At 50.5% G+C, this 12508-nt stretch overlaps 1 protein-coding gene across 7 annotated transcripts in view; it reads left to right on the top strand.

Moving 5' to 3' along the window:
• Nucleotides 1–12508, top strand: part of Shank2 (SH3 and multiple ankyrin repeat domains 2) — a 439464-nt gene that overhangs the window by 88506 nt on the left and 338450 nt on the right. For all 7 annotated transcript variants that reach the window (XM_087908252.1, XM_087908251.1, XM_087908250.1 and 4 more), the window contains exon 9: nucleotides 11163–11279. In XM_087908252.1, the coding sequence (XP_087764378.1) occupies nucleotides 11163–11279 (117 nt within the window). The remainder of the gene's footprint in view (nucleotides 1–11162; nucleotides 11280–12508) is intronic.

The following is a 12508-nucleotide window of genomic DNA, read 5'->3' as shown; positions in this document are numbered from 1 at the left end:
AAAGTTTATATTAGTCACCAGCGTTTATATGCTGAGCCATTTACCTAGAGATGGTCATTTCCCACTTTCAGGAGAAACTGGGTGATCGTGTGAGTGTCTACAGCAAGTCAGCTAGAGTAGGGGAGGGGTTAAGAGCGTCCATCCCTCCCCATGGTCTATGAGCTCTCCAGGCCCTGACACCCTAGGAATATGGCAAAGAAAGTTCCAGGTAACTCAGGCCGAGGTCTGATTTCCTCGAGCAAGACATGAGGTTTTCAGACATTAACTTGTAACCATGAAGCTGGGCAGTGTGACACCCATGACCTTGTAACTGTGGAGCCAGAGGGCATGACTCCCATGACCCTAGCAAGAAACAAAAATCTACCTGATGGTTCTAGAAGGGCAGCCTCTCATGAGCCAGGCGCAGGAAAAAATGGTCCAAGTTCTCTAAAGCTGGAGTTTATAGCCTGAGTTCAAGGCTTTTGATCTGATTGGTGGGTAGGCAGGCAGATCAGGGGAGGGAGCCTGGGATAGTCTCACTTGGCTTTGATTGGTTGTCTCTCATGGTTCTTAGATCCTCCATCCATCTGTCGATGCCTTTGCCACCTTTCACACGTGCCCCTCCTGGAAGGAGGGGTTGCTTGCCCACCCAGAGCTGTTCAGGGCCTAGGGCTGCCGACTGCAACAGAGAGGAAAGTGGGTCCTGCAGGACCTGCCCTCATCTGGCCTGTCTCCTGTGGATGTGAGCCCCACTGCCTGGAAAAGGTCCCATGCCGGCACGGGTTGAGTGGAACTCTTTGATACTGCTGCTGGAACCCCAAGCCCACACTGGGTGGGGACCTCAGCAGCAAATATAATGACCATCTTGTTCATGTGCCTGATGTGAGACTGGCTGCTAGCTCTGTGCTAACTTATGAAGGACGGACTGCTGGGACGTGGTACCAGATGCTGATAGAATTCCTCAAGGCGCTGCTGTCACAGTGTGCCATAAGATGGGATGGGGTTAAACCAGTAGACTTTAAGGAAGGAGGCGACCCTCCATGTGAGCTGGACTGTTCATCAGCGCAGGCTCATTTGTGGGAAGTCTGAGGTACCTAGAAAAACCCAGCTCCACCCCAGATGCCGTTCAGGCTCCAGCTGCAGCACCAGCCCCCCACCAAGCTTCCACCCTCCCTGCAGACCTCACCCGACTGCCCCGTCACTATGGAAACCAACTCTATAAAACACGATTTCAGGTATTTAAATTCTCTCTGTGTTCCTCCATATATACATTTCCAAGTACAATTATCTCTCAGGATTGTCAGGGGTCACATACCAGGATTTCCGAGATGCCCCGAACCCTTCTCTGACACAGTGTGGCATTTACATGTAACATACACATCTGCCCAAGCATGTTCAGCCGTCTCAAGGTGACTCTTGATATTTTCAGTTTTGGTCTTCCTGAGACAAGGTCTCAATCCCTGGCCTGTAAGGTATCCTGGAACTCCCTGCATAGTTCAAGCTGTCCTCAAACTTTAGGCAATCCTCCTGCCTCAGCTTCCCATGGCTAGGATTACAGGCATGATTTATAATAACCTGGATGATGTGAGTTCTCTGAGAACAATGTTTCTACCATGTTTAGGGACAAGAAGAAAGAGAAATGCATGTATGTTTAATACAGATGCTAATTTCCTCCAAGTATTTCTATCCATGGCCAGAGAATCCATAGGTGACAGAGCTCACAGACATGAAGAACAGACTATGTACACACATGTGCACCCTAGCAGTTCTGTCTCTTTGGAGAACCCTGACTTTCACAGCCCTGAGAAATAGTGTAGGCGCTTGTCCACCTGTTCCCCTCTTTCCCCTCAATTCCTACTGCTTCTCCTCCATTCCCTGGGCTAGGGTGATAGGCAGCCTTCAGCCGGGTGCTCAGTCTCGTCTCTCTTGAGCCCTTCCGCGGTACAGGGCAAGGTTGACGGTAGCTTCCTGCTCAGCTGTCTCCCTGGACTGGCCCCCACCCATGCACATTGCCTGCTTGTTTGTCTCTGCGGGAGCCTCGTGGGGCTTCTGGCCTGCCCTCCCTCGCCAACTCCGCAGCACTGACTGGGGAATCCATTGCCCACCTATTGTTCATATAGCCATGAATGTTTCTGACAGAGCATCCGTGACTCCTGACGCCTGGAGCCAGGTGTGAACAGAGACCCCCTGATACATGAGGGAAGCTGGCTAGGACAGACATATTTAAAGTCACATAACTAAACACGTGCACACATGCCCCACTCACATTCACACGCACACATGTGCACATGTAGGGAGTAGGTATGTGTGCTCCGTGTCCCCATGTGATAATACTTCCAGGTCTCATACCGTGACCAGCAGGCACTTGTGCCCTGGAGCAGGGGATGGGTGGCAGTGGCACCTCTACCTAGCACACTTCCGGCGTCGTCTTTACCATCTCCTCCCTGCTTCCCCCACCCTTTGTCCAGCCTTCTTGCCCCTCCCCTCAACAGGCCAGCCCCTCTTCACAGTCCAGTAACACCACACTTACATGCCTGGCCTTTTCATCTAAACCACGTGACTCTGGTCCTTATCTTGGACAGCCCTTGGCTGTGGGACCCTGGCCATTGCTGGTTTCTGGGCCCCACAAATGTCAAGTTCCATCCTGGGTCTGGATCGAGAGCTTTGTTGTTTCATTGCTACCCTGACTTTTCATTACTTCAGTCTCTCAGCGCCCCGAAAGTGGTGCTCTGGAGATGTTGGAAGACTTAAATCCTGCCTGAATCCTATTACCTTCTCTCAGCTCAGCTCCAGGGTTTGGACTGCCCTCTAGTGGTCAGCTTCAGACTAGCCTGGGTTCTACAGAAGACCCAGAGATGACCTGTTTCTGCCTAGCTTTTCTATTTCTTTTAACTGTAGGCTGCTGCCCCTGTTAAATAGGGTGACAGCTGACTGACCCTGCACAGACATGGTGGGAGTAGGAGACAGAGCCAACACCTCCTAGGTATGTTCCTAGCCAGTTCACACTTACCCAGCCAAACGCTGCCCTAGCCACAGTTCACACTTACCCAGCCAAATACTGCCCTACTCGTCCTCTTTATATATCCTCAAGACAACTCCAGCAGACTGCTTCCTGTTGCTGTCAACATGTAAACTAGCAGGCTCAGAGAGGGTTAGTAACTTGACTAAGGTCACAGAGCAAGCAGTTGGCTGAACTAAGTACATCCCTGCCTTGTCTTATTCTGCTAGCTTCTCCATCTCCCTTGCAGACCTCTCGAGCAGAAACCATTCTGAATACAACAGTGTTTTGGGGGAAGAAAGTGCATGGGGCGGGTGGGTTTTGTCGGGATCTGCCTGGACTAGTTCTGGACCTCGTGGAGAAGCCCAGAGCCCCAGGTTTCTGGGCTCAGGATTTAAAGTTGGTTCCTCTGTGGGTAGCACCACCGTTGATTGCAGCATCCTGGTGTGTAGACATCTGCTTTCTCCTGCTGGCCCTGGAGCCACCTCCTGGCAGCACACATGGCAAACGCCTGACCAGCTCCCTGGGGGTCTCAGAGTTGTCTCTCGGCTGTCTGTTCAGAAGTCGGTGTCTCATGCCTGAAATGGCTAGAGCTCTTGTTCAAATCACATCTGCAAACACTTACCTTTTTAAAAATATTTGTCTTATTTAAATTTAAATACACACACACTCCACACACACACACCCTACACACATTTCACACACACACCACACACATTACACACACACACACACACACACACACACACACACACCCTCATTAAAGAAACTAAACCAAATCCATTCCTACCACTCATGGGTGTCAGGTGGGACCTGAGGGTTTTCAGTTCTTTTTTTTCCACTCCCGCCCCCAGTACAGGTTCAGCCACCATGCAGCCCAACCATGCAGCGTGCAGGGTCCAACCCAGGCAAGATGCTCAGGGAGAAGACAGGTGCCGGCCAAGAGGCCAGCTCCTAATGGCTCTATTTCCGACTACCGCTTACTCGCATGCCCCATGAGTGTGTCCGCACCATGAGTATGGGATCCTCTCCTCATACTGTCCCTGGAGTGAGTTTTGCTCAGTGTGGGCAGCCAGGAATAGAAACTCATGCTTCCTAGGTGGCCTGGGCAGGGGCTCTGTGTCCTCAGACAAGTCACAGAGCTCTTAAGGCAGCCAAATACAAGAGACTCCATGAGACATTTCCTACAATGCCTGTGTGCCATTAGTGCTCTGCCCGGACATGTCACCCTCCCCACATGACCTCACGTGGATGTCCTCTGTGTGTCTCTCTCTGTGTGTGTATGTATGTGCATGTGTGTGTAGGTGCATGTATATATGCGTGTATGTATATATGATTATATGTGTGTGTATGCATGTATGTGTGTATGTGTATTTATGCATATGCATGTGTGTATTTATATGTGTATGTGTTTATGTGTATGTGTATATATGTATGTATGCATGCATGCATGCATGTATGTATGTATGTGTGTATGTAGGTGCATGTATCTATATATGATTATATGTGTGTATGTGTGTATGTGTATTTATGTGTATGCATGTGTGTATGTATATGTGTATGTGTGTATATATGTATGTATATATGCATGTGTGTATGTATGTATGCATGCATGCATGTATGTGTGTATGTATGTGTGTGTAGGTGCATGTATATATGCATGTATCTATATATGATTATATGTGTGTATGCATGTATGTGTGTATGTGTATTTATGCGTATGCATGTGTGTATTTATATGTGTATGTGTGTTTATGTGTATGTGTGTATATATGTATGTATGCATGCATGCATGTGTATGTATGTGTGTGTATGTGTGTATGTATGTGCATCATGTGCATGCACTGCCTGTGGAGGCCAGAAGCGGGTGCTGGTGCTAGGTCTCCTGGAACTAGAGTTACAGATGGTTGTGAGCCACTGTTGATGCTGGGAACCAAACCCTGGTCCTCTGGAGGAATAGCCAATGCTCTTAATCACTGAGGCATGTGGCCCATTGGCCAGTCTTCTTCGAAGGATTTCTTGTTGTGGCATAGGGCCCACACTAGTAGTCTCATTTTCCCTTAAAACCTTCCTTAGAGACTCACCTCCAAATAGTGACACTGTGCTACCCTGGTTAGGATTCTGCTGGTCGCTGTTCAGCCCCTACCGCTGTGCTCGTGTGGAGATTTACCACAAATGCCCAGCAGGTGGCAGTGCTGCGCTCGAAGGGAGGCGCACTGTTTCCTTATTCATGCCAAATCTGCTGGTTGGCAGGTGGTAGGGTGGGCTGCGGGGCACAGCCAGGGTGAACCCAGTGCTCTGAGGGGGTCCTTACTCTAAATACTCATGTCCAGTCCTCCCCAGGGGTGCCTGAAGCAGTAAATTTGGGTGAGTCCCCAAGAACACGTTTTTCTGAAAGTTGGGAAGTGGGAAGACTGGAGAGTCTGAGGCAATGTTGCGTACGTTTTGATTTTGGTTTGCTCTCTGATCTCCATCCCCTTGGAAGCTGTGTCCGGTTGACCCTGCACAGGACAGAGTCTGGCTTCCACCCTTTGGTGCCATTTAGTTTCTCTGTATGAAGGGAACACCTCTCTTGTTTTAGAACCGCCTACCGGGTGTTTGCAAACTTAGGTATCCACTCAGCTACAAGCAGATGCCTGTATGCTTCACTCCAGACCATGCATGGTTCTCACCCGCTGTCCCAGCAATGTCCTTGATGGCCAGAGGATTCGTCCTGAGTCTACAATGGACCCTGCTGGTGTGAAAACCTGCGTGCCCTCTGGTCCTTTTGCCCTCCTAGGGTTCCTTCAGACTCCGGGGAAGTTCTTTTCTAGATTGCCTTTCTGTCTTTGTTCCTATGCCGGGTCCTGAGGAAACCCAGGTGTGCATTTGCCAGGACTGGCACCAAGCTGCTGCCACTGTGCTCTTGACACTGTGTCCTGTGAGGTGGCCTGTGGTGACCGCATTCTGTGACTAGTGGCACCCTGGTGAGCTCCAGACATCCGCCATTGCTGCTCCTTCCCTGCTGTAATGAACTCATCATGGGGGTGATCCCTGAGACCACCAATCTATGCACAATCTCACCTGCATCTTTGGTTTTGACATTGCTCGTCAGTATTGATTATTGTCCTTGCCCTGCGGAGACTCCCCTCCATTTTGCCTCTACTTGGGCACACACCAGACAGGAAAGCTATGTTTGTTTCCTTTTTTATTTATAACAAGGTAGACTCCTAGGTTGCTCTTTTCTGGCAGCTATTATTGGCTAACACCTGGTGTTGGGATCTGTCTGGACCCGTGGCTGCCCCCTTGGAATGGATCTGAACGTTGTTTAGCTGTTCTTCTTATTGCTGCGACAAATGCCTGGCAGAGCAGTTTAAGGACAGGGAAGTTTAGTTGGCTCACAGTGTGAGGGCACACACAGTCCATCATGGCAGGGAAGGCATGGCGGCAGGTATGTGGGGCAGCTGGTCACAGTGCAGCCACTGTGGGGAAGTAGAGAGATGAGCACCGGTGCACAGGAAGGAGAGAGATGAGCACCGGTGCACAGGAAGGAGAGAGATGAGCACCGGTGCACAGCTCACCTTTTCTTTTTATTCAGTCTGGAACCCCAAGCCATGGGATGGCACCACTCACATTTATGCCTCAATGAACCTAATGTAGACACTCCCTCACAGACCTGTCCAGAGGACTGTTTCCATAGTGATAATAAACACCAGCAAGTCAGCAGTCAGTGTAAAGTATCACAGGCATGTTCCTAGCCTTCTTTTTGGACACACACTTACCTCAGGTTGTTTTATGATAGTTTCCCTGGGGAGGCACGTCACAGACATCTATTGACCCTGACTGATACGGACAGTGACAGACCAAAATAAGGATGTCACTGAAGTCTAACTTGGTAAATCAGTAGCTTATTGGAGTTCCTTATAGGAGTATGAGTGAGAGATCAGTTCTATGACCAGGGATGACCCAAAGGCAGCTATGTCATCAAAGCCCACACACACATGGGCATTGGCTCGTGAAAGCTGGGACCCTGGAGCTCCCTGCGCAGCTTGCAAGCAGTTTAATAGGACAGAGGGTCACTTCCAGGCGGCCCTGCTGGGTTAAGAGCATCTCAGAAATCCTGACAGCTTGTATGACTTCAGAGAGGGGAGGGGTCTGTGAATTTGCTCGATTTCAGGGACATCCTGAGAATTATGAATTGTTTGCTTCCTCCCCCTTAATGAACCTCCCTTTAGAATCTTCTGAGTCTTGAGGAGTTTCGCCTCTGATAATGGAATGTCTCAACTCAGGAAATTACCACACAACACAGGCTGCTCCTTTCTTTTTCTTGCCTCAGACCATTTCTGCAAGACCTTACCTCTCTATAGTGCAGCATGGCTACTGGGCTACTGCTGGCAATGCATCTTCCTAAGCCAGAGTTTGGAATGTGTGCATACTTGTGCATGTGTGTATTCTCTCTCTCTCCTCCTCCTCCTCCTCCTTCTCTTCTTCCTCTCTCTCTCTCTCTCTCTCTCTCTCTCTCTCTCTCTCTCCCCCCCCCCCGGGACCCAAGGATGCCACAATCTATGATGCTTAATCGTTTTACCAAAAATTGACAAGGTATAGTCAGGTATGGAGAGTCAAAACTGTGATCCTAACATCTAGGAGACTGAGGCCAGGGACTGTATTTAAGTTCCAAGTCATCCTGGGCCGCAGAGTAAGGCCTTGTCTGTCTTATTTATGTTTCTATTGCTGTGACAAAACACCATGACTGTGGCATCTTATAAAAGAAAGCCTTTAATCGACTTACCATTTCAGAGGGCTAGAGTCCATGACAGGCAGAGCAAAGGCATGGCAGCAGTAGCAGCTGAGAGCTTACATCTGGGTCTATAAGCAGGCAGCAGAGAGGAGTGGGAAGAGACTGGGAATGCCATAAGTCTTTTGAAAACTCAAAGCTTGCCTTCAGTGACATACCTCCTCCAACAAGGCCACACCTCCCATTCCTTCCCAAACACTTCCACTAACTGAGGGCCAAGTGTTCAAACATTCAAGCCTATGGGGGGCATTTTCATTCAAAACACCATATTGTCTCAAAGTAAAGTAATAAAAAGACACATTTGTGCCCCCTTCCCGAAACTCTGAATCACCCATGTCATTTGTGACCCTACACCATGGACATGTTGCACAAATAGTTGTTCTGCTCTTTTGTTGTCGCAGTGATGGAGAGGCTAGCGACGGTGGTGGAGAGGCCAGCAACAGTGATAGAGAGGCCAGCGACAGTGATAGAGAGGCCAGCCACAGTGATAGAGAGGCCAGCCACAGTGATAGAGAGGCCAGAGACAGTGATAGAGAGGCCAGCGACAGTGATAGAGAGGCCAGCGACAGTGAGGAAGAGGCTAGCGGCAGTGACGGAGAGGCTAGCGACAATGAGGAAGAGGCTAGCGGCAGTGGTGGAGAGGCTAGCGGAGGTGACAAAGAGGCTAGCAAAGTCACCTCCTCTTGACTCTTTAGTGAAGTGCCTGGCAGAATAGTGATCCTGTGGGTATGGGTATCTGTTCTATGTTTTTGTGGTTTTTTTCCCATGCATTTTCTTATTTTAATTGTCTGTAAACAGTAAGCATGCAAATGGATGAAGCACACAAAAGGGGTCCTGGGGGACTCTCTCCCCAGACTGTCCATACACGGTGCCTCTGTTTCTTCTCCTAGTGTCCATCATATTTTGACCCTGGATAAAAAAAAAAAAAATGGTGACAGCATCCTGAGGATGCAACTGCAAACCTCCTGAATTCAGATTACCTGGGGGAGGGAGTAATGAGTCTGGATTAATTGCTCAGTGAGCCTGTAGTAACCGAGTCCTCTTTACTGACTAGAGAGCAATTAAATTAAGCTGCTACAAAATGCTGTCTCCGCAAAGCCTTCGAGGAGAGCTGATTAGCCAAATTGTGTCTTCAGTTTAAGGAGCAAAATTCCCAGCTCAAACTGGTTGAAGCAAACAGGGGGACAAAAAAAATTAGGCCTTATTTTAATGTCTCTGAACAACCCCAAGAGCAGTGTAAAGGTGGTGTAGCTCAGAACAGTCCCAGCAGGGTCCTGTGGAGTACTCTGTGGGCTTCCCTGGCTCATTGTCCCTCCCTCAGGTTCTTGGGGCTGTTCTCTTCTTTGCTCCCCTTGGAGTGCCGGCTCCAGCAGCTGTAAGTGCCAGCTCCAGCAGCAGTGAGTGCCGGCTCCAGCAGCTGTAAGTGCCGGCTCCAGCAGCTGTGAGTGCCGGCTCCAGCAGCTGTGAGTGCCGGCTCCAGCAGCTGTGAGTGCCGGCTCCAGCAGCTGTGAGTGCCGGCTCCAGCAGCTGTGAGTGCCGGCTCCAGCAGCTGTGAGTGCCGGCTCCAGCAGCTGTGAGTGCCGGCTCCAGCAGCTGTGAGTGCCGGCTCCAGCAGCTGTGAGTGCCGGCTCCAGCAGCTGTGAGTGCCGGCTCCAGCAGCTGTGAGTGCCGGCTCCAGCAGCTGTGAGTGCCGGCTCCAGCAGCTGTGAGTGCCGGCTCCAGCAGCTGTGAGTGCCGGCTCCAGCAGCTGTGAGTGCCGGCTCCAGCAGCTGTGAGGAAGTGCTAGCTCCAGCAGCTGTGAGTGTCAGCTCCAGCTGTAAGTGCTAGCTCCAGCAGCTGTGAGTGCCGGCTCCAGCAGCTGTGAGGAAGTGCTAGCTCCAGCAGCTGTGAGTGTCAGCTCCAGCTGTAAGTGCTAGCTCCAGCAGCTGTGAGTGCCGGCTCCAGCAGCTGTAAAGAATGTTACTTTCCCACAAGTCCTGAGTCTGCTTGGGCCCAGAGAGGTTCCTCCCCAAGCCTTCCCTGCAGTGATGGAGATGACAGCTGCATAGCTGTGTCCTGTCCTGCAGGATCAGGTGCACTCGGGCCATCTGAACCAACAAGAGCTGGGCAGGCAATCCCGGAGACAAGGAGGTGCTTGAGTGAAGTGGGGCCACCAGGCAGGCAGGCAGAGCAGCAGTATCTCCTGTCGGATCCATCTAGTCAACAGCGAGAGAGCGTCACAGGGGACATGGCACTATAAAAGGATGCTTTTCGAGTGCTTTTAACAACCACTGTCTACTTTTCCCTGTCCTCTTTGCAGAGTGGCTCTTGCTCCCATTGACACTGCTGAGGTAAAGTGTACTCTGTACACTGATCAGAGACAGTCTGTTGATCCAGGGCCAATATCATCACCCACAATGACTTTGTCCTTGGTGTGGCATACCTTCCTCCCCCTGTGAAGTCACTGACTGGCGGAGCTGTCCAGTCACCTGTGCAGGGACCTCCCTGCCCCTTTGAACTAGGATGTGGTGCTGTACCTATTTTTGTACATGTACCCAGTGTCATGTGATCTTTGATGTCCTTGTCCTCTGTGACTTATATAAACCTGTGAGAGGGACACTAGTCCCACTAATGACAAGGACATCCAAAACCTTGAAGGTGAAGGCCAAGCTAATGGAAGGTCTGGGACGTAGTCCAAGTGTGTTTGACCTCGTAGATACCTGGGCTATAATTACCGTGTCAGCCCCTAGGAGGACTTGGAAGGGATGGATCACATGGTGGGCCTGCCCTACCTATGGAAGATTGGATTGCATTTAAATTCAGCAAGAAGCTGTGCTTGCATGTAGAAGGATAAGTGCAAGTTTCCTTGCACACAACACAGGGCTAGGACTCTTCGCATCTCCATGGCCAGTAATGCAGAACTGAGCATCCAGACCTCCACTTCACAGAACTCAGCCCCCAAGTCAGAAAAAGACCCATTTGTCTGTTGGACAATCTGTCTTTCTGGATCTGTGTGGAACGAACCCTGAGGCCCCTTCTAGACAGACCTCTTGCCCAAGAACAGAGTATAGGTTTCCAACTGGGCAGGGATTCCCTCTCTGTATCCTTAGCTGGGAGCCTGGGACCTTCCCAATCCTTGGTGTGCAGGGGTGTGATATCTGTGGGCTGTCTACAGGACTGGTTGGGGTGAGGTCTGTCAGGGGTTCTGTGATGCTTTTAAAGGAATGATAGAGTGCTGGGCAGAGGCTTGTGCCCTGAGCAACCTTAAGTGCCAAGTCTCACTCAACATCTGTGTCTCAGCCCTAGAAAGCAGGGGGCGCTGGGGTCTCTTGCAGCCTCTGTGTCTCAGGCCCAGTCCACAGGGCATTGGGGTCTCTTTTTCAGGACTGACCAGCAGCAGCCACTGAGGTCTCACTCAGTCTCTTGTCTCAGGCCTGCAGGTACGGCCATGTCCAGCATCTGGAACATCTGCTCTTCTATGGCGCGGACATGAGTGCACAGAACGCCTCGGGGAACACAGCCCTGCATATCTGTGCTCTCTACAATCAGGTCAGTGGCATGCACATTCCTCATCCTAACCCTGGGGTGCACTGGTGGCTGGCCTGGGTGTCTCTGTAATCCTTTCCTGCTGCCTTAGTGGGAACCAGAGACTGGTGAAGCTGTTTGTAGCTTCAGGTCACATCCCAGATCTACAGTCAGCCCTGTGCAGTGCCAATGACCCGGGCTGCTCGTTGTTTGGAAGACGTGGGAGGAGTGGGACCACCTGTTTCCTTGGCTGAGTGCCAACTTTGCTTGGTCCAGAAGCTTGGCACCTGGGTAACCCCCTCCTGTCTTCTTTTCACTTGTGGTTAAAGGTGCATAACAAACTCTCGTGAACATTTTAGCCACACAATTCTTTGACATTAAGTGTATTTGTGGTGCTGTACAGTCATCCCCACTACCAGCCTCCAGAACTTCTCATCCTCCCAGACTGAATCTCTGTCCCCAGGTGAAGCATGATTAATAAAAACTCAGGGTCAGAAATTGGGGTTCAACCTGAAGATCCAAAAAACTAAACATCCACTGGCTCTTACCTTGACCTCAGTTTGAAAGGCAGGCAATCCTGCCTCCAGGAATCTCAGGAGACTGTGTGCCTGAGAGCTGTTTCCTCCCATTTATAATCCTCTCTAGGGCTGGGATTAAAGGCGTGCACAACCGTCATTAAAGGCATGCACTGCCCAGTTTCTATGGCAACTAGTGTGACTACTGGGATTAAAGGTGTGTGTTATCATAATCCGGTCTGTAAAGTTAACTAGCGGGACTGTTTTACTCTCAGCTCTTCGGGCACTCTTTATTTATAAAAATATGGTTGAAATGCCACTACACCCAGGAACTACTGACCCCTGACCCCTTCCCAGTCCCCATTACCTCATTCTGCTTTCTGCTGGGTTTGAGGACTCGAGGGGCCTCAGAAGACTTGGATCCTGCAGGAGCTGGCCTTCCATGCCCAACTTCTTCCACTTAGCATAGTATTCTCATGGTCCCTACCTGTGGTGACGAGGGACAGGTGCTCTTCCTTCTGAAACTTGTTCTCGCATCACTGAGGGATGGGCACTTTTGCTCACCCTCTCTCCCATGGGTGGACACGTGGCTTGTTCTGCCTTTGGCTATTGTCATTTGTTTTGCCCTGAACCCAGGTGTGCAGACTCAGGCTCTAAGCCTCAGCTTCCTTTGGCCTCCATGGGGACAAACTCATAAGCAGAACTCAAGGTACTGCACCCCTCCCCCAAGCCCCTGTG

The sequence above is a fragment of the Myodes glareolus genome, chromosome 7, assembly GCF_982192425.1.
Source record: "Myodes glareolus chromosome 7, mMyoGla1.1, whole genome shotgun sequence".
Classification (NCBI taxonomy): domain Eukaryota; kingdom Metazoa; phylum Chordata; class Mammalia; order Rodentia; family Cricetidae; genus Myodes; species Myodes glareolus.
Note: the sequence above shows the minus strand (reverse complement) of the source record. Positions and strands in the feature narration are given on the sequence as shown.